Source organism: Lemur catta, chromosome X (assembly GCF_020740605.2).
Source record: "Lemur catta isolate mLemCat1 chromosome X, mLemCat1.pri, whole genome shotgun sequence".
NCBI classification, from domain to species: domain Eukaryota; kingdom Metazoa; phylum Chordata; class Mammalia; order Primates; family Lemuridae; genus Lemur; species Lemur catta.
Window position 1 is genome coordinate 58,351,128 of NC_059155.1, and position 23,104 is coordinate 58,374,231.

Consider the following 23,104-nt stretch of genomic DNA (forward strand, 5'->3'; position numbering starts at 1 on the left):
TAGACACCTACCCTGTCCTCTAGTCAGGCACAAATGCCAGCCTCATTCTCATCTCCAAGCCTTTGGCTATTTTGTTTCCTGGGCCTGAAATACCCTCCCTCCTCCGTGAAGCCTTCCCTAGCTTACAATCCTCCATTTTCTGAATGCCAGTTACACTTTTATTCTAATAGTTTAACATTTAACTGTTGTGTAATAGCATTCTGTGAAGGTTTTTTCCCCCAAGTAGACCATAAATTCGTTGAGAGTAGTGATGGAATAATAAACTCTCTTTATATCCCCAATTCCCTCCCCTCATAGGGCAAAGTATAGATTTATTGAGTGTCAGCCATATGAATATGTTGATTACCTGTTAACCTTTCCTCTCCAACTGGAATTCTCCTCAGTAAGCAGTTATTGAATACCTAGAGACAACACTAGAATTGCTGGAACAACAGAAACGAGAAGCACACAGTGTGATCACAAGAGTCAGTGGAAGAGATCATGCAGTCAACATACATGTCTGAACAAAGTGGGTGTTGAGGGGAAAGCCTGTTTGAGCTGACCCTAGGTGAAATGAATGGAGTTTTACCACACTGAAAAGAGAATGGGGATGGGATGAGTGGGATTCCACATAGAGCAGCTTGCCTGAGAAAAGGCATGTAGGCCTGAAAGCACATGGCCTATGTGGAATATAACAAATTTGTGGCAGGAGATGAGTCTGTCTGAGTAGATGGGTTCCAGATCTGATAGGGCACTGAATGCCATGCTAAGAGGTTTAAAATTGATGCTATAGGCAGTGGGAAACCAGCTTATAATTTTAAGCAAGAAAGTGACAAAGGACATGTCAGCTTTGTAACACAAATATTGACCAAACAACATTTTCCCCTGATTACCCTCCTTAGCCCTCCATTGCATGAAAAGACCTATCTGTAATCCTCCAGTTGGGAAAATAAATCAAATCCCCTTACATTGTTCCTGGTCTGCCCCAAATTCTGGCTGACCCCAGGCTTGTGGCCATCTAAAGGTTTAATTTATTCCAGATGTGCTATTCTCTGGACTGACATGTCATAGTGAAGCCCCAACGCGTTACGGAAAGAGCACTGGGCTTGGAGTTCAACTAGACTCGGGTTCAAATCTTAATTCTAAGGAACTTTAAATTGTTTTTTGATTATTCTCTCCTGCCTTTTTTTTTTTTTTTGAGACAGAGTCTTGCTCTGACACCCCTTCCCCCAGCTAGAGTGCAATGGCGTCATCACAGCTCACTGCAACCTCCGACTCCTGCGCTCAAGTGATTCTTCCTGTCTGCACATGCGGCTAATTTATTCTATTTTTTTGTGGAGATGGAGTCTCTTGCTCAGGCTGCTCCCGCACTCCTGGCCTCAAGCAATCCTCCTGCCTAGGCCTTACAGAGTCCTGGGATTACAGGCGTGAGCCACCGTGCCCAGCCTTTCCTGCTTTAATTTTTTTCTCTTGAACATTCTTAGATCTGCAAAATAAAACCAAAGACTATCAGAATGGGTTATCCGTGGGCAAATACCACTTTCAGTTTTACTTATTGCATTCATAGCATCTGTTTTATTTGATTTACTTGCTTTTTCTAATTTTCTTTGTTGATCCTTTCTTTCTATGCATTTATTAAGGGGGCACTTACAACCCAAACAGTGAACCAGATATCTGCTCCAGGAAATGTTTGAAATGAGGCAGCTCAATTTAGCTGGATTGTTCTGTGTCAGTGGGTTACAGGAAGGAGTTTGTTAAGGTCCCTATGGGGAAACAGAGAAGTTTTCCAGCTTCTCCTTTGTTGGGTCTTCATCTTGTACTGTCATTATTTTGTTTTAATGAATTCCCAGAACAATAGGTACACTCATCTGAAACTATGACTACAAGACACATTCCAAAGCCAAACATAAATTATTTTTGGACTCCCCATACTTTTTCTTCCTATGATTTGTATGGCTAATGTAGAGTTGCTGGAACTGTGTATTTTAAATCACTTCCTGAATGAAATACGTAACCAGTAGGGAGAGAGGAAAGGGAATTCTGCATCACTTTACAAATTTTCTTGCTTTCTTTCAGTGCTAGTCACCCTGTGGGATTCATAGGCATTTAATGTTAATAAATTTATACTGAAAGAAAACCTCTTTAGTTGTGCTACTCTATTAGCCTCAGTTCTTACCAGCTAAAATGGTACTTGTTTTCAGCTAAGATTTCTAGAAACCTGGAGTGCCTACTTGTGAGATTGAGTGCTTTTTGTAGGTTCGTTGAATATAGTAAATCCCAGAGTTAGATAAACATTAACTATAAATATTGACTCTAATGTTGCCTGCATTTAAAAAGGGAAGTTGATGGGGGCGGGGTGAGGGCAGGGGACATGTCTTGTTTGGATTTTATTATTTGTGTTTAGGTTAATATTATTTTCACTGTTTTTTTTCACTTTCCTTCTATTGAGTTTAGAGTAGCAATAAAAGTGTCAAAGGGAGTTCCTGGGAATTCAGGACTGGAATTTGAGGGAGAGATGAGAGCTGGAGATAGTAGGTTAACTTAAAGGATAAAATAAATAATCAGATTAAGACTGGGAAGCATCTGTTATCTCAGGTGGGAGTTAAGATCCAGAGTAAAGTGGAGGGGCTGTTTGTTTTCTTTTTATTTATTTTGTTTGTTTATTTGAAGAGGACATTTGTACATATAGGTGGCCTAACTTAGGGAGTCAGAGCCCAAGTGATGTGAAAAGGGCACCCACTTAGAATGTAGCTTGGCTTGGGGTGCTGGAGCTTAAATATTTTGAAGATGGCATCTGGACTTTCATGTGGATATATAGCCTGCTGAGGGTGTCAGAGCCTGAGCCAGGGTAAAGAGGGAATCTACATGGAGTAATGGCTCAGTTTTGTGAGTCAACCCAATATGTGTGAGAAGACCACTTGTGAAGGGAAAATAATTGGGGAGGAAATGGGAGATTGGTTATATACAGGGGAATTGTTCAAGAAAGTAAAAAAAAAATTAAGGGTAATAGGATCCAGATTTCTCATTGTTTTCATTGTCAATGAAGAAACGTACAAATATAGGAAGGGGAAAAACTAGATTGAGCCCAGTCATGTTGGATTGAAATCAGAGGTTATATAACCATAACACTTATGGTTATATATGTGTATATATATTAATATATGTAAATGTAAATATTCATATATATAAAACATATATTCTGTCAATATATGTAGATGGATGAGAAAATATATGTGAAAATGTGTGTATTTGTGTGTGTGAGAGTGTGTGTGTTCCCTACTTCTGTCCACTGAGAGAGCTTGGGAACAGCAACACCCAAATGTCAATGAGCACCCAGATCATGCCTTCTAAATACCATTCCTAACTAAAAGGACTCAGGGTTCCTTGAAGAAATGGCTGATTTCAAGGATGGAACATGAAAGTGCAAGATAAGCCTAGAATGTCTTTTATGACAGAAATTAAGGGAATTCTTAAAGCATGATGGGGACATGCCAAAGGTATATGGAAACCAGCTTGAAGAGGTTCTCACTGGCCAAATTTTGGAAAATTTGAATGTGAAAATAATGATAACAATGGCTAATAACCCATCAAATAAAATAGGAGTTATTTATATATAAACGAATGATTGAATAAATGAAATGCTTTATAAGAAATAGTTTATTTACTTAGTGTCAAAGTACCTCATCATAAGATAGTAACACAATATATTAACAATGGAAAGGCCTGGAATACACCACTTTTATCAAGTGATCAAATATCATCATTAATGGGGCAAATAAATAGCAGGTGCCCTCTGACAGGATGCAATTAGAAGAATACAGCATATCACTTCTGATATTCCTGCCAAAGTTGCATAAAACTGAGTCTATTCATGAGGAAACATCAGACAAACCAAAATCGAGATATTGTTTACCAAATAACTGGTCTGTAATCTTCAAGAGTGTCAAGGTTACTAACCTCAAGAAAAGACCAAGGATCTGTTTCAGGTAGCAATTTCACGTGAGTATTCCTTCTGGTACTTCTCAGGAAGTTTATGTTTTTCCAAATTTTGAATTCCCTCAAAAATCAGTTGAGAAATTGGGAAAGTGGGAGAAAATTAGCAATCAATATAGAAATGTTACTGGTTTAAAGGAATCCACTGATGTCAGGTTCAAAGCAAGAGCAGAAAACACTGACACATAGAGTCAAAAGTTAAGATCAAAATTTTCAGGAAGGGGTCAGGGGCTTACAAGAAAGTTGTGATTTAATCATTTAGCCTTGGTTGTAGCTGTTACATGTTACTCGTGTATGTTCATGGCCCTGTCTGTTGATAACAGTGAGTCATTCTTACAAATAAGATAAAGAGTAATAAGTTTATATGCATAGTATACTTTATACAGATCCTATGAGTGGTATTCCAAGAAATGACAAGCTTTAAAAGTAAAATAAGCCCTTAAATTGGCAGCTTTGTCATGTGATTCTGTGCAGTACTGTTAACCTTGCTTAGGGGATCTAAATGCTATGTTATTTGAATACTACCCAACAATGTTTGCTGGCCTTGTCCTTGTCAAATGTTGCAGTGTTCACTGTAGGGTATGCTTATTTGTAAAGCAGACAGAAGATTTTCACCATTAAAAAAGGAAATGAGCTTACATGAGCCAGCATGAACCCCAAAACCCAAAAGCCCAATGTAAACATGCTTTTGGATGCACTCTTAACAATTTGACCAACATCAACACAGAATGAAAGTTTTTTTTTTTTTTCCTTAAAGAGTAAAGATACTTCCTCCTGGATGACAGGAGAGAAGACAGAGTCAAGATTTCCTATGTGTTGTTAGTAATAGGAAAAACCTGCTAAGAATCCTGCGTTGGTTAGGTCCAGTTTCCTAGAAGCAGAAGCTGAGAGAGGGAATTTTGTTTAAGTGCATTATTGAGGGAGTGCTCTCAGGAGAAAGGAAATGAAGGAGACAGGGTAGAGAAAGGGGAAAAGTCCAGCAAGGATGGATTGGTGAGCAGCAAGAGAGCTCGGCTGAGGCTGCAAAATATAACTTCACAATATCCCTGCACACAGCAAGGTTAGTTTTTGTAGCTCAGGAAATGGTTTTATGATCAATAATTTTGTACATTATTAGTACCTTGGAGTAAATTTTTCCCCTTCCTTACCTGACCACATATCATCATGTAAGCATGGTAATGTTCCAGTATAGCCTATTATTTAGTTCACATCTGCACAGATTTTAAGCTATTTTTGCATATTAAAGAAGACTACTTAGAATACATTTTTAAAATTTTCTTTTTAATTGACACATAATAATTGTACTTATTTATGGGGTACAGTGTGATGTTTTGATACTTATATACATTGCGTAAATCTTTGCCTCCCAGTCTTCATCTCATCTGGCCTACCCAGCATCATTTTTCTATCTGTCCCACTATCGCACAATGATTCATACATAGTAGGTGTTCATAAATGTTACTCATGCTTCAGTCAGCTTGGTCTCTTTATCACTAGTGAGGTATTGTAAAATCAAACACATGATTTGGAGCTTAATTCTTTTTAGAAAATACTAACTGCGCAAGTTACTTGGCCTCTCCGAGCTTCAGTTTCCTCATCTGCACTAGAAGTGATAATGCCATAGCGTAGGAATGTTGGAAAAATTAAATGGAAGAATTTACTTTAAGCACAAAGACCAGTGCCTGGAAATTGATAAGTACCTGGTAAATGTCAGCTCTTTCTCCTTTATGCTCAATGTTTAAAATATTTATCTGTTCTGATTCCAGTTTTTCAGGCCTATTACTTAATTTATCCTATTTGGTTTTTACCACATTCATAACACTTAATTCTGACAACCTAGAACAAGAAGTTTCTTAAAAGAGTTGGAAAGCTCAACAGTAATAATATTTGTCTAATCCAATAGAACTTTACTGGTTATGATTTTTGACCAAGATTTCGTTACAAAAAAAAAATGGGGGCAGGCAGGGCTTCATAAAGTCAAATTGGCCATAGTGCTGCTGTTTTTTTTTTGAATCAGTATACTAAGAATTTTTGACTAAAACTTGTAATCTGAAGGTTTACCCTTGATATGTGGAAAATGTTTCATTTTTAATATTAAATTATTGAGAAAATCACTGAATGGCACAGTATGCCTCTTTTTCCCCTGTGTCAATCACGCAGTATTTCTGTGCATGTGCATTGTCTTAGCAGCTCTGGGAGAGTCAGAGGAATAAGATAATGTTTTTTTCTTTCCCAAATGTACATTTCTCAGTACTGATGTCTAGTTTTTTTCTCTAGCCCCATGACAGATTAAAGATGTCTAGTTTTTATTTCAGTTGATTACTTGTGAACTCCCATTATATTTGTACACATGCCCTCATTTGGTTTTATGCTCATTTGAATGGTTCTCAAAAGACTGCCATGAACTACATGGTAAGGCCAGAGGTACATTACATCTAGAGGGTAACTGAATATATTAAGTAGTTGGCATGCATAAATTAAATAGTTTGCATGTCTATATTGTCAAAGCAAGAGTACAAAAGAAGACATAAAACTAAGTGGCAACCCCAAAAGTGAAAACTATCCAAATGTCCATCAGCTGATGAATGGATAAACAAAATATGATCTACCCATACAATGGAATATTATTAAGTCATTAAAATTAATGAAGTGCTGACACATGCTGATGTATACATGTAATATGGATGAACCCTGAAAATATTATGCTAAGTGAAAGAAACTAGACACAAAAGGGCACATGTTTTGTGATTCCATTTATATGAAATTTCCAGAATCAGCAAATCTATAGAGACAAAAAGTATAATAGAGGTTACCAGGGGCTGGGGGATGGGGAGTTACTGTTTGCTGGGTACAGAGTTTCTGTTTGGGATGATGAAAAAGTTCTGGAAATGGATAGTGGTGATGGTTGCACATTGTAAATATACTAAATGCTACTGAATTGTATACTTTAAAATGGTTCAAATGGTAAACTTTATGTTATGTGTATTACAATAACAAAACAAAAAGAAAAAGCGGTAAGGGGCTTGGAGGTCATTGTTGTAAGCCTGCTCTTTTCTTTCTGCACAGGAGCAATGGATAACAGAGGCTTTCGGCAGGGGAGTTTTAGCAGCTTCCGCAGCAGCTCCAGTGATGAGGACTTGATGGACATTCCAGGGACAGCTATGGATTTCTCCATGAGAGATGATGTTCCTCCCTTAGACCGAGAAGTAGAAGGTATCATTACTGGTGATGATAATGTATCTTTTAAAAATTATTTTAAATTTATGGACAGTAAAATTCATTTATTTTCTGTCACATGGTCCTGAGTTTTAAGATATGCCTAGATTCTTGTAACCACCACCACTGACAGGATACAGAACAGTTCAACCTCCTAAAGAATTCCTTTTTGCTACCCCTTTACAGTCAGACTTCCCTTCTCCCTACCCTCTGGTACCACTGATCTTTTCTCTGTCCCTGTAGTTTCTTTCTTTTCGATGAGGTCATGTGCATGGAATCACATAGTACACCACCTTTTGAGACCGACGACTTTCACTCAGTTTAATGCCTTGGAGATTTATCCAAGTTGTTTATTCTTTTTTCTTGCTGCATAGTATATCCAGGAACAAGATCACTGGGTTATATGGTAAATGTGTGTTTAACTTTATAAGAAGCTTCCAAACCATTTTCCAAAGTGCCTGTACCATTTTGCATCTGAACTAGCTATGTATGAGAGTTCCACTTATTCTGCATCCTCAATAGCTCTTGGTATTTTCAGTAATTTTTATTTTGGCCATCCTAATAGATTTGTAGTGTTATCTCATCACGGTTTCAATGTAATTTCTTTAATGGCTAATGATGTTAAACATTGTTTCATGTGCTTATTTGCCAACCTTATATCCTTTTTGATGAAGTATGTGTTCCAATCCTTTCCCCCTTTTTGTAATTGGATTTTTTATTAATTGGAATACATCTGTAAAATAAAAATTCCCCTCATTTGTTATTTGGTTACCCAGTTACGTCATTCTTTTCAGTGTCTGCTACAATTTTATGGTATGTTTGTTTGTACCATAGTTTATTTAACCAAGCTTTTACTGATGCACATTTCAGTTGTTTCTAATATTTTGCTATTATAAACAATTAGAACAAACTTGTCTGCATATATATATATATATATATATGTATATATATGTCTTTTAAGTACATGAGAGCAGTTTTATAGCATGAGTGTGAGAGTGCTCATTTCCCCACAACCTTACCAGTGCTGAATGTTTAATTCTTTTTTCATCTTCATAATATGACAGAATAAATAATTCCCATTATTGTTTTAATTTTCAGTTTTTTAATTAATAAAGTTAAGCATATTTTCATACATTTAAAAACCATTGTAATTTCTTTTTCTGGAAGTTTCCTGTCCATATGTTTGTCCTATTTTTCTAATGGGCTGATTATCTTTTCTTATTTATTTATCAGAGCTCTTCATGTATTATTATTACTCCTCTGTCTGATGTAAGCTGAATATATTGTTTTCTATTTCTGGTTTGTCTTTTTAACTTTGATTTTTTTAGATCTGCAAATATTTAAAATTTTTATATAGCCAAATATATCTCCCTTTTCCTTTATGACTTCCAGGTTTCTTGTTGTACTTAGAAAGGACTCTATCACTTTAAGATTAAATTTGTATAATTACTTTAAAACTACTGTCTGGTTTTTAACTGACTAGGATTGCCATTCTCTAAGTAAAGTCAGAGGACAAGGAATTACTGATAGGATTCATAATTTAGCAAATTTATAATAAGGGCACATGACACTGTAGACACTTTGCTAGGTTCTGGGAATTAGCAAGGTTTTGAGACACCTTCCCTACCTTCATAAAGTTGATTCTAGCTAGCTAAATGGCCTCATAAGTACTTAAGATAGTACCTACCTCTTAGAGTTGTTTTCAGGATTAAATGTGATAATACATATACATATAAAGTGCTTATATTAATAACGGTACCTGGCAGAGTTAAGTACTCAATAAAATGTTAGATATAAGCACTATTATATTATTACTGCTATAACCCTATATTATTAATATAACTGCTATAGCTCTTATAGGAACTTAGCAGAGGAAGCGTTGTGTGTATGTGTATCTGTGAAGGATTGGGAGATGTCACAGAAAAGGTATATTGTAGCAAGGTCTTGAACGATTAGTTATTTGGCAATAAGGAGAGCATTTCAGGCAGAAAGTAAGCTTTTACAGAGATATCAACAGGCATAAGGTAGAATGTAAGTCCAAATAGGTAAGTTGGGGCCTTGAATGTCATCCTGAGAAGTTTGAATTAACCTTATTGTCACTGTAAGGACAAAGCTCCTTCATCCGTTCATTTAACAAATAGGTTTTGAGCACTGGGGCTATGAACTAGGTACTATTGTAGGGACTGGGGATACAGTGGTAGAATTAAGACAAACATTGACCCAGAACTTAGATATTGTTGGTGAAGACAATAAATGACTACATAGGCAGATTACCTAGTTAATTACCCATTCTAGTAAGTACTAGGATCATTGGCTCTGGTAGAGTGATCAGCTAAGGAATCCATAGCTTAAATTGGCTACTTAAGCCTTTTGGCTAAACCAGAGTGATTAGTTATCATCATTGCTTCTAATAGAAAATGGTCTCATACCATCTGTAACTTCAGAGTACTTTTTATATGTTCATGTTGCTCTCAGCAGATGATTGGATTAAGTGACTATCCAATATTCCCATTTCGTAGACTAGAAAGCTGAGGCAGAATAAGATTTTGACATTGCCTATGATTATAGAATGTGTTTTCACATGAATATTCCTTCATCACCATTCACTAGCCTTTACAGAAGAATTACTGCTTGTGGTTTACAAGGTCTGACCATAAAATAATGAGGTTGCTTTCCATGAGCCACACATGAAAATCAGTCCATTTACTACACTTATATACTACATTATAGTAATGATAATTTTCTTGCTTTGGTTTCTAATTGTACTTACTTTAATGTTTTCACATAGGATTTCCTAATAAAGACAACAACAGAGAAAAGGTCACAAAGTCCTTGATATTTGGTGGTGAAACTGTGCATAAAATACTACATTTTGTACCAAGCACAATAGCACGTACTAAAAAGATTAGTTAGAAGGGGCTTGGAAGGCAGTAAAAGTGGTTCTTGTTTTCCAGATGGCTAGAGGGCTTGATTTATGAGGAATGAATAAGTAAATTATGCATAGCATGGTTAAATGCATCTGAGGCAGTGTTATAGTGGTCTGTAAATTAGAAGAAACATAAACATGGCGATCTGAAAGAAGAAGGGGGAGGAAATAGAAAAAGGGTTTGAGTAACAGCAAAACATTCAGAGCTGTTCTCATAGTCTGTTCTCACTTGCCTGCCTCTGCAGCCTGGACCTCATGGCCAGCAATGCATTCATTCATTCATTCTTTCATTCTATATTTAAGGAACACCCAGGTATGATCCCAGCATTGTGCTGTTTTAGTAATGCTCTTTGATTCCCATCTTTCCCTTGCCTTCTTGTCCTTCTACGTAGTGTCCCTTGCTACTCGCTGTCAAATGAGGAGACATTTCTTAGCAGAGAGAGCAACACAGGTAAAGGCACAGCAGCAGGAGAGAGCCTTTTATATTCAAGAAGCAGAGTCTGCCTGTCTGAGGCCTAAAGCTTCTGGGGTGGGGATGGTGGTGGCAGTTGGAGCAAGAGGGAGGATAGCAGGGGATAGGGGAGAAGGAGATTTAGTTAGAAATCTAGGTGGGGTCCAGATTGTGTATGCTTTTGGAGCTAATCTTGTAACCACAGCACCATCAAATGATTTAAAAGTACAGGAATGATATGATCAGATTTGAGTTTTAGAGAATTTTTGGCAGTGTGGAAGGTAGATTGACGGGAAATGTAGGTTGGAGACTGGAAGACCAGTGAAACTGTTGTTGTTTTTTTTTAATCTAGGCAAACAATCAAAAGTCTTGAATAAAGACAGAGGGAATGGAGAGGAAGGAATAAGTTCTGGAGAAATTTCAGAGGGGGAATTGATAGGACCAATTAGATATGGGGAATAAAATAGAAAAGAGTTAGGGATGACTTCAAAGCCTAAGCATATTATGGGGTAGGCTGTGTTCCCCCATACCACCTGCTAAGTCTCAACCTAACTTCTTCCCAGAGAAGAAAAAAATCTTAATGGTCAAATGTGGTAGAATGAAAAGCATGACAGTACTTGAAATCCACCAAGTAAATTGTGAAACCATGTTTGTTCTGCCCACTGTAAAAAAGTCATAGTTTTCCTCCAGAGAGAAACTGAAAACAAAGGAGAACATCTTGGGCCCCAGCTCATGGAGAAATCTACCATCGTCACCTCAGGCTTTCTCCAAGCTATCTGACTAGAGCAACTATGTGGATTGTGTGGGGAAGAAAAGGTACTTTGGATTCCATCGTTCTCATAATACTCTAACTTTCCTGAACACTTAGCCTGGGAGAAGGGCAATCATTATTGCTGCTTTTTGAACTTGAAAAAAAAAGTAGTCCATATCAAAAGCTCTGTGGGGCCATAAACCACACTAGTTTTATATGTTGAATCTTTAAAATGAGGCCTATGGTGATGTCCACAGGCTTTAAAGGCTTCCTTTAGGTAACTTACTAAGAAAATGGTCAGATTTTAGAATTGATATCCTCTGATCTTTCCACCATTTATTTTTATTTTTTATTAGCTAAAGTACGTACTTTATTCAAAAGTGTTGACCTAAGTGTCTCATCAAGGACACCACATTACATGTATTCATCATGTCTCTGTAGGCTCCTCTTGGCTGTGACATTTGCTCAGACTTTCCTTGTTTTTGATGACCTTAATGATTTTGAAGAGTACTGGTCAAGTATTTTGTAGAATGTCTCTCAATTGGGATTTGTCTGATGTTTTTCTTGTGATTAGACTGGAATTATGGGTTTTGGAGAGGAAGACCACAGAGGTAAAGTGCCCTTCTCATCACATCTTATCAAGGATGTATATATCAACATGACTTACCACTGTTGATGTTGATCTTACTCACCTGGGTAAGGTAGTGCTTGTCAGGGTTTTCCACTGTAAAGCTACTCTTTTTTTTCCCTTCTTTCCATACTATGCTTTGGAAGTAAGTCACTATGTACAGCCCACATTTAAGGACTAGGGAGTGACGTTCCACCTCCTCAAGGGTGAAGTATCTACAGAAATTATTTGGAATTGTTCTACATGGGAGAATTGTCTTTTCTCTCCCGTTTATTTATTTATTCAATAATTTATTTATATCATTATGGACTCATTTATTTTATACTTTGGGTTGTAATCCATTGCTACTTTATTTCGTTGCTCAAATTGTTCTAGTTTTGGCCATTGGAAGCTCTTTCAATTGGCTTCATTTCCCTTTGACAAATCCCTATCATTGTGGGTTTTTCTTTTGAACACTTCCTTATTTTTTTGGCACTATAGTATGCTCCAGATATATTTCCTGCCTCAGTACTAGAATCAGCCATTTTTCCAAGGAGCCCTGGTTCCAGTTATTGGTATTAGAAACGACGACATAGGTACTTATTGGGCCTTGTTACTTCTAGGCCCTGTCAGCCAGAGGAGTAAGGAAATATGTGTATGTATATGGACTCATACGCACATATATGCACACATATCTATAAATATATATATATGTAACCACTGGTGTCTACATTAAGCAAAACATGAGATCATACTGATGTCTCTAATTCTAATCCATCACCATATGGATCATTCTAGCTTCCTCCCTTTGCTTGTCTGTAACCTCCCACCATCCACCGTCTACTATCCATTACTTAACTGTTCACTTTCAGTATACAGTCATGTACTGTATAGTGATGTGTTGGTCAACTATGTTGGTTGCATATATGATGGTAGTCTCATATCATAATACTATATTTTTACCATAACTTTTCTATGTTTAGCTATGTTTAGATACACAAATACTTAGCATTGTGTTATAATTGCTTATAGTACTTAGTAAGGTAACATGCTGTAGAAGTTTGTAGCCTAAGACCAATAGGCCATACCACATAGCCTAGGTGTATAGGAGGCTATACTATCCAGGTTTGTGTAAGTACACTCTATAGTGTTCGCAGGATGACAAAATCACCTGACAATGCATTTCTCAGAACATTTCCCCATCATTAAGCTATACACGACTATACGTGTATAGTGGTTTCAGAATTGTTAACCTGTATTGTCCATGACAGGCAACTTTATCAATGAGAGTACAGTGTTTATGCAGTATTCCATTTACCTTTAGTCTTACAGATTCCATTCATTTCCACAGTTACTTGGGTCAGCACCTTTTCCCCTTATTCCCTTCAGTGAGGCTATTTCATAAATTTGTGATATAGTTAAATTCTTTTGTCACATTCTGCATTCCATCCTGGGATCTTCAGTCTCCCAAATTATTTTTTTAAATTTGTGTACATTAAGTTTCACTCTGTGCTGTGAAGTTCTATGGGTTTTTGTAAAATGTGTCCATCCACTATTACAGTATCTTGCAGAATAGTTTCACTGCACTAACAAACCCCCTGTGCTTTACCTATTCAACCCCCTCCTCTCTGAGCCCCTGGCAACCACTTTTTTATTATTTACATAAATTTGCCTTTTCCAAAATGTCCCATAAATGGAATCATACGGAATGCAACCTTTTCAGGCTAGCTTCCTTCACTTAGCAATATGCATTTAAGATTTATTGTGTCTTTGTGTGGATTGATTGCTCATTCCTTTTTTATTGATGAATAGTATTCCATTGTCTGGATATACCACTGTTTGTTTATCCATTCACCTACTGAAGGACATCTTGGTTGCTTTTTCTTTTGGGCAATTATGAATGAAGCTGGTGTAAACATCTGTGTGCAGGTTTTTGTGTGGACATAAATTTTATAATCAAGTGTGTAATTGCTAGATCATATGGTAAGTTTATGTTTACTTTTGTAAGAAAGTGCAAAACTCTCTTCCAAAGTGGCTATACCATTTTGCATTCCTACCAGCTATGAATGAGAGTTCCTGTTACTTTGCATCCTTGGTATTGTCAATATTTTGGATTTTAGCCATTCTAATAGGTATGTAATGGTATCTCATTGTTTTAATTTGCATTTCTCTAATGACAAATGATGCTGAGCATCTTTTCATAGGCTTTTTGCCATATGTATATCTTTGGTGAATTTCAGGTTTTTTGCCCATTTTTAAATTGGGTTGTTTTCTATTGTCAAGTTTGAGGGTTCTTTGTATTTTAGATAACAGTCCTTTAACAGATATGTGTTTTTGCAAATGTTTCATCCCAGTCTGTGGCTTGTCCTTTCATTCTCCTTACAGTGGCTTTTGCAAAGCAGAAATTTTTAGTTTTAATGAAGTCCAACTTAGCAATTTTTTCTTTCCTGGATCTAAAAAGTCATCACCAAACCCAAGATCATATAGATTTTCTCCTATATTATCTTCTAGAAGTTTAGTAGTTTTGTATTTTGCATTTAGGTCAATGATCCATTTTGGGTTAATTTTTGTGAAAAGCATAAGGTCTTTGTCTATATTCTCTTTTTTACTTATATATGCTCAGTCATTGCAGCACTGGTTGTTGAAATCACTGTCCTTTCTCTACTGAATTGCCTTTGTACCTTCATCAAACACTGTTTGACTATATTTGTGTGGGTCTATTTCTGGGCTCTCTAGTCTGTCCCCTTGATCTATGCATCTTTTCTTTTGACAGTATTATGCTGTCTTGATTATTATAGATTTATAGTAAATCTTGAAATAGGGTAGTGTGAGTCTTCCAGCTTTGTTCATTTTCAGTATTGTATTGGCTATTCTAGATGTTTTTCTTTCCCACAGAAACTTTAGAGTCAGTTTATTGTAATTGCAAAATAATTTACTTGGGTTTTGATTGAGTTTGTGTTGAATCTATAGATCAAGTTGGGAAGAAATGACATCCTGACAGTATTGAGTTTTTCATTCCAGGAACATAGAATATTTATCTAGATCTTCTTTGATTTACTTCATCAGTATTTTGTAGTTTTCTGCATATAGATACTGTGTATATTTTCTTAGATTTATACCTAAGTGTTTAATTTGGGGGTGGGCTATTGTAAATGGTATTGTTTTTTAAAATTTGCTGTTCTAGTTCATTGCTTGTATAAAGAAAGCAATTGACTTTTGTATCCTGCAGTGTTACTATATTCTATTATTTTCAGGAGGTTGGGTTTTTTCCTCCCTTTAGGATTTCTTCAGGATTCTTTGAGATTTTCTACATAGACAGTTGTGTCATCTGTGAATAAAGACAGTTTTATTTCTGCCTTTTCAAACCGTGTACCTTTTATTTCCTTTTGTTGTCCTAATTAACTGGGTAAGTTGTTGAATATATGAGTGGTAAGAGAAGAAATTCTTGTCTTGTTCCTGATCTTAGGGGAGAAGAGTCTAGTTTCTCACCATTAAGTTTTATGTTAACTGCAGGGTCTTTTTGTAGATGTTCTTTATTTTTATTTATTTATTTATTTTTGAGACAGAGTCTTGCTCTGTTGCCTGGGCTAGAGTGCCGTGGCATCAGCCTAGCTCACAGCAACCTCAAACTCCTGGGCTGAAGCAATCCTTCTGCCTCAGCCTCCCGAATAGCTGGGACTCTAGACATGTGCCATCATGCCCGGCTAATTTTTTTCCATATATATATTTTTAGCTGTCCAGCTAATTTCTTTCTATTTTTAGTGGAGACGGGGTCTCGCTCTTGCTCAGGCAGGTCTCAAACTCCTGACCTCGAGTGATCCTCTCGCCTTAGCCTCCCAGAGTGCTAGGATTATATAGGCTTGAGCACCCGTGCCCAGCCGATGTTCTTTATTAAGTTGAGGAAATTACCCTTTATTCCTAGTTTGCTGAGAGTTTTAATCATGAATAGATGTTGAATTATGTCAAATGCTTTTGTGGTGTCAGTTGATATGATCATATGATTTTTATTATTTAGTCTATTGATATGGTAGATTACACTGATTTTTGGAATGTTGATCCAGCTTTGCATACCTAGAATAAATTCCACTTGGTTGGGGTGTATAATTCTCTTTATACAATGTTGGATTTAATTTACTAATATTTTTGAGGACTTTTACATCTATGTTCATGAGAGATACTGATCTGTAGTTTTCTTTCTTGTAATGTCTTTATTAGGTTTTCATATGGGGTGATGTTGGCCTCGTAGAGTAAATTAGGAAATGTCTCCTCTGTTATTATTTCCTGAAAGAGATTGTGAAAAATTGATATTATTTATTCCTTAAGTATTTGGTAGAACTTACTAGTAAAATCGTCTGGGCCTGGTGCTTTCTATTGGGGAAGGTTATTAATTTTTGATCTAATAATAAACATAATGCTATTTAGAATTTCTGTTTCTCCTGTGTAAGTTTTGGTAGTTTGGTATCTTTCAAGTAATTGGTCCGCTTCACCTAAGTTAGCAAATTTGTGTGTGTAGAGTTGTTCATAGTATTTTTTATTATCCTTTTAATGTCTAAGGGATCAGTAGTGATGACTCCTCCTTCATTTCTGATATTGGTAATTTGTGTCTTTTTTTCTTGGTTAGCCTGGATAACAGTTTATCAATTTTATTGATGTTTTCAAAGAACCTGCTTTTGGTTCTGTTAATTTTTCTCTGTTTTCCTGTGCTCAATTTCATTGATTTTTTTATCTAGAGACAGAGTCTCACTGTCTCGCCCAGGCTCGAGTGCAGTGGCATTAGCCTACCTCATAGCAACCTCAAACTCCTGGGCTCAAGCGATCCTGCTGCCTCAGCCTGCCGAGTAGCTGGGACTACAGGTGTGTACCACCACGCCCTGCTAATTTTTTCTATTTTTAGTAGAGACAGGGTCTCAACTCTTGCTCAGACTGGTCTCTAACTCCTGACCTCAAGTGATCCTCCTGCCTTAGCCTCCCAGAGTGCTAGGATTACAGGCATGAGCCACTGTTCCTGGCCAATTTCATTAATTTTTACTCTGATTTTTTTGTTTTGTTTTGTTTTCTTCTGCTTGCTTTAGGCTTACATTGTTCTCTTTTTCCCCTAATTTCCTGAGATGGAAGCTTAGGGTATTGGTTTTAGATCTTCTTTTGTAATCTATGCATCTAATGCTATAAATTTCTCTCTAAGCACTGGTTTTGCTGCATCCCACAAATTTTGATATGTTGTATTTTCATCTTCTTCAAAATATTTTTTAAATTGTCTTGAGACTTTTTTGACCAATGGGTTATTTGGAGGTATTGTTTAATTTCCAGGTATTTGGGGGGATTTTCAAGCTGTTTTTCTGTTATTTGTTTCTAGTTTAATTCCATTGTGTTAGGATTTATGGCAAACTGAGTAAGAGTTGGGCTGTATTTAATGTTTAGAGTAACTAGGTGCCTGAGGGTTCAAATTCCTGTGGTGTCCTTGTGTTTGTCTCCCCTTTTGATTTTGAGTTTGCCTAAAGACAACTCTAGAGATTCTGTGTCTTGCAACTCTTTCAAATGTAATGCATTGTTGTTATACTGGTGCCCTGTGGTGTGGTGGTAAAGTATGGAGGAGGAGGTAATTTTATAATCTTCTGATTAAATCTCAGTTTTTTTATTGGGACTGTGTTTTGTGGCTGCAAAGTTTTTCTCCAATAGTACAGCTTTTTGTCCTCCCTTGTCTCTACTCCCTTGACTGCAGCATTCTCAAAGTGTGTCCTTGAATCCCTGACCTCTGTTGAGTATGTTTTCCTCCCTTTAGGTCAGATAAGAAGGCTAGAGGAGGTTGGAGTGGGAAGAATGCTCTTCCCCCAACTGGGAGAAGGCTTGGGGCAAGTATTTTCCCCTGGAGCATAACCCTTTGTTATGGAGAAATCTCTGGTCAAATTTCACAGTGATTACTGTTCTCCTTGCCTGGTCAGAGCCCGGAGGGATTCTTTCTTGGATCTTCACTGTGAGGACTTGGTGGGGTTCCTGGAGGTAGAGCTTGAGCCTTAGTGTGGGAACTCCCCTAAGACTGTGGTACCCAGGAGTTTCTCATTCTCATACTTGTCCACACTCAGCCTTCAGCAGTTTGTCCAAATTGCCATTTAAGTGTTCCTACCAGTTCATGGTTCCAGCCATTTCTACTCCAGGTAAGCAGATCTCAGCTGTGTGTCTTTGGATAAGTTTGTCTCCTGAGATTTTGGGGTGGCTGTTTCTTCTGCAACCTCAGTTCTCCAATGGGTTCCAGAAAGATAATTGATTTTTCAGTTTGTCCAAACTTTTCTTGTAAGGATGAAAGTAATAACTTCTAAGTTCTTTACTTGCAGGAGCTGAATCCGGAGGCTCCCCATTTATTTTTCATTTAATGAAACCACTTTGGTACCTTCTTGAAGGAAATATATTTTAGAGGCCATTTGGTAATACTGTAATTCCTGAGTGGATTACTTTGTTCCATTTTATGACATGTGGTAGAGGAAAGAGTTGCTGTAATGCCTCAGGAGGTGTGTACTGTGTGTTTCTGGGGTCTGGGGCTACAAGATACTCCAGAGATGCTGTAGCCATATGGGTAAAATTCTACAGTTATCCATTTGCCGGAAGTGTTGGGTCTCAGTGGGATATTAGGTTGTCCTATACTTCACTTGTGAGCTGAGTCTTACTTTTCTTTTTTGAGGATTGGTAGCACCATTTTATGATCTTGTCAGAAGAGTATTCTCAGATAACTATGCAATCAAAATACCATTTGGAATTCCTCAAAGATAAGGTCCTCTCAGAAGTCATTCAATACAATATGTGAGTGACCAAGCAAAATATCATTGCTAAAATGATAGAGTGTGAAGTTGGAAGGGACCTTAAAATCATACTTGCTAATATCCCCTCATTTTATAGATGGCAAACCTGTAAACCCACAGAGATTAAGGCAGTTGCCCAAGGTGACATGACTAATGAGTTGTGGAGCCAGAATTAGAATCTATGTGTTCTCACTGCTGGACTGTAGGTCCAATCACAAAGACTTTCTTCCTATTGACTTTTATTTAAAAACTGAGTGAGCCATCTTTCTCTCAGGGCTTCTCCACCTAGTGTTCACCAGAAACTATCACCTGCCTTGTCCATAAATATCCCAGTGGTCTGACTCCCAGAATATAGGTCTGCTCTTTTCAGTGTCCTGTCTGTACTCTTTCAGCTGCACTGCTTTTATTTTCAAAATCACTTATATAGCACATAAATACACCTCACTATAAAAGATTCAAACAGTACACACATCTGTAAAATGTGAAAGTCCCCCCTGTTCTTCCCACTTAAGAGACAACCACCAAAAAGACTTCAATATGATCCTTCCGGTTCTTTCTCTGTCCAGTCACACACATAGACATACACTTCAGAAAAAAAAAACAACAACATTCTACTTATTATTTTTTGACTTGCTTTTTCATATAATATGTCTGGGATATTTTTCTATTTCACTATACATCAGTCTATTTCCTTCCTTGCACTATTCCACTATTACTGAACACTGTCATTGTTTCCAGGTTTTGCTACTACAGACAGTGCTACAGTGAATAACATAGGTACTTTGGTGTGCACAATTGCAACTGTTTCTTTAAGGGGATTCCCAGGAGATATGGTTTGTTTTTTTTTTTTTTTTTACTCATTTTTCTTTTCTTTTTTTTAAACTCATTTTTCTGTCCATGACATCACACTATTCCTATGAATCCAAGAAGAATCTCCTGATTGGTATTTCCTCTCTTGAAATTTTTTCCCCACCAAAGAATAACTGCTAGTTTCTTGTCCCCAACTTCTTTTTGGAGATTAATAGAGAGAAACCAATGTAGACTTAGTACAGAAGAACTGGAGAATTACTGCTTCTAAAACAATAATTACAAGTTTTTAGGCAGGATCATGCTACCCAAAGGATTTTCCAACACTGTGGTATGTAATGTGCATTTTAGGGTAGTGTCTCCCTACCCATTGTATTCCCTACTCTCTTGTCAGTCCCATAAATGTGTTCACTTGAGAAGAAAGGAATGAAGAGCCAATAAGGGAGTAGAGGGCTGTTTGCTTTATATGAACAGCCCTCTCAGCAACTTGTTCAAAACTAGCCCCTTTACTTCTAGTTCAACATTGCTTTCTGTAGCATTCTAGTCCAGTGAGAACCGCAGATACCAAGCCAAAATCCTCGTATGCTGTTTTTGCTAACTCTGGTCATTCTGGCAATTAGCAACCTGGCTCCACTCATGATGAAAGCAGGTTGGGCTGGGAACTTCCAGATTAGAGCAGATGCTGGGAGTAGGATACATATGCATAAAAGTAGGATACAGATGCATAAAAGAGAAACACCTCAAGAAAATGTCTACAACCTGGTGGGGATAGAGCTATATCTAATGGGAAAAAAGGAGTCAGAAGGTAGTGTTAGAATCTTGGTTTATGCTTGTCTCTAAAGTTCTGCCTATCCCTTTCTGCCATGCCCTGCCTTACTGTATTCTTCTCATAACGCTCAAACTTCATTTCAATAGAATATATCATAGATTTGTTGTGGTTTTTACAGTTCCATTACCCATATCCCTCACCACCCCTTATATTGTCCAGCTCTCAACAGAGTTGGGATAGAGAGTTTCTTCTTTGTTGTCCTTCCTGCATCTTAGAAAATTTCAAGTTTTAACTTGCTCTGAACAGCAACCAAAGCAGTGGATCCCTGAATGAAATGAGTGCAGGGGTGAGATTCAAAACAGCACAGGTGCTTATCAGTCAGAAGGCAGAGTGTCCTGGAGACTGCTGGTGTTCCAGCTGCTGGATCATGGGAAAGTTCAGGAGTTTCTAAGGGCTGATGGGAGGCAGGGAGGAGGAGAATCTTCAGGAAAAAGTAGTTATTTATCTACAGCTACTGAGATATTTCAGTATTTAACAACCAGTATGACTTGCCTATGTGTATCAACAGAATAGTCATCCTGAATAGATATCCCAGGGGTCAAACTAAGATAGCATATTAAAGCATAACATTGTCCAGTGATACTATCCAGGATTTAGATGGGACTATACAGGACAATCCAGGACTTAGATGGGAAGACTACCCCAACAACATTTGCTTTTTGGCCAATGGGTTTGGGTAAGTGGCAAAAGCAAAATAGAAGCAAAATGGAGGCACAAGTTCCTAGATAGACAGGTCCTACAAACATTGCCTAATTATTAGGGCTTCAGCTGTAATGTATTCTCAGACATAGACATGTAGGTGCAATGGAATGTGAAAGAGTTTATGACTTATTAGAAGATCTAGAATGGATGAATCAGTACAAGAAAAGAAGGGGCAGTGCAGTTATGAAAGTGAGAAATGACATGTAGTAGGCTCAGTAGTTGCTGTTGAATAAAGGTAAGGTTTAAATTACCACAGGATGAATATCTGCTGATGTGTGCTAGGCATAGTGCTGAATGTTTTGTAGATGTGGTTCCAGCCTTGCAGAAATATAATATATCCCTGTAAAACTGAAATACATTTTTTAAAGGGATGATTTTCAAGTCCTGTGATACAGGACTAATAGCCCTGCCCCATTTCTTTGAGCGTTTATTTATTTCTTTAGGCTGTTGCCAATTATGGAGCCCTCATGCAGCTGTGACATTACTAAAGCAGTACTTCAAGGTCTATGCTTTAGATTTCTTTCTATCCTTTTTCCCCTTGTGTTTTTGTTAGTGATTAACTAGTTCGCTTAATCAGTTACTGTTCAGCCCCCTAGGTAAATTTCTAATGGCATATTGGTTAGGGATTGAAATAAACATTCTCAAATCTGAATTATTTTTCTTGTATTTTAAAGGGTTTTCTAGTTTTATGCATCATGTGATTTTTTTAAGGAAAAAATTAGAAAGTAGTTTCCATAATGGGAACTAGGTTAAATGCATTCATTTATATGCCTTCTCATTCAAGCAGTGTGTTTCTAAAGACCTGTTGTTAAGTCTTTAGACCTAAGTATAACCTAAGGGAAGCTGTTTCAATGTTGACTTTTTTCTCTGACTAGTTTACTGTGTGTTTTTCCTGGACTCAGGCAATGTAAATTAGCCTTTTGGGGGCTTTTTCTTCTATCATTCAAGTAGAGATCTAATTGTGCTTTAACTTGAATAATTTTCCTATTAAAGCATTAAATTTATTTTATATATAATATTCATTATGCTATCAAAACTTACTTGAGATAAGTTTTACTTTTTTTTCTTATAGAGGCAAAAATCTCCACTCACCTAAGTACCCCAATCTGACATTTAGGCTCATTGTTTAATTTTACTCTGCCTTTCCTGGCAGTGTATTTACACACCAGAAGCTTAATTATTATTATTATTTTTTTGAGATAGAGCCTCTCTCTGTCACCCCAGCTAGAGTGCAGTGGTGTCATCATATTAATAGCTCACTGCAACCTCAAACTCCTAGGCTTAAACAATTCTCCTGCCTCAGCCTACCAAGTAGTTGGAACTACAGGCTGTGCCCAGCTAATTTTTTTGTAGAGATAGGGTCTTGCTCTTGCTCAGGCTGCTCTCAAACTCCTGACCTCAAGTGATCTTCCTGCCTTAGCCTCCCAGAGTGCTAGGATTACAGGCATGAGCCAACATGCTCAGGCCAGAAGCTTAAGTCTTAATATACTATTTTTTGAACAGCCTTTTGTATTTTGTTACTTTGTGCCTCATCAGTTGGCCCTGAATGGGCACGTAATCTCTGCTGCCATTCTTGACAGCTAAATTTTATGAATTTGCTCTTTCTTTCTGCTAAATTTAAAAAATGCTAAGAAAAGAAACCAACTGGATGTGGAATATGACTGACTCCTTAAGCTATTTGTCATCAGGTCAGCTATAGATACCTTGGTGAAAGAATACAATTTAATCCCTCTCATTGATGAAATCTAAAATAGTAGTAATGTCATTGTCATTATTACACATTTTAAAATATGTTTTCTATTCTAAAAATTAAGATGAATATTTTTAAATTTGTGGTGCACACTTGTGCCAAATACCCATTAAGGGGTCTTCATGTGCTAAAAGTTTTCAAAACATTGCTCTAGGAGTCACTGACCTTTTAGAAATTAGGGAATGATCTGGTCAGATCTGTGTCAGGAAGATAACTCTACTTTTCCCAAAATATTAATTATAATATATTATTGCATTTTCATCATGGATGCATTAAAAATTGATAAGCATTTCTTTGTCTTA

At 37.0% G+C, this 23,104-nt stretch overlaps 1 protein-coding gene across 1 annotated transcript in view; it reads left to right on the top strand.

The window, feature by feature from the left end:
• Positions 1-23,104, top strand: part of CLCN5 (chloride voltage-gated channel 5) — a 143,833-nt gene that overhangs the window by 90,424 nt on the left and 30,305 nt on the right. The window contains exon 4 of the mRNA XM_045537769.1: positions 7,039-7,185. Coding sequence (XP_045393725.1) covers positions 7,039-7,185 — 147 coding nt within the window. The remainder of the gene's footprint in view (positions 1-7,038; positions 7,186-23,104) is intronic.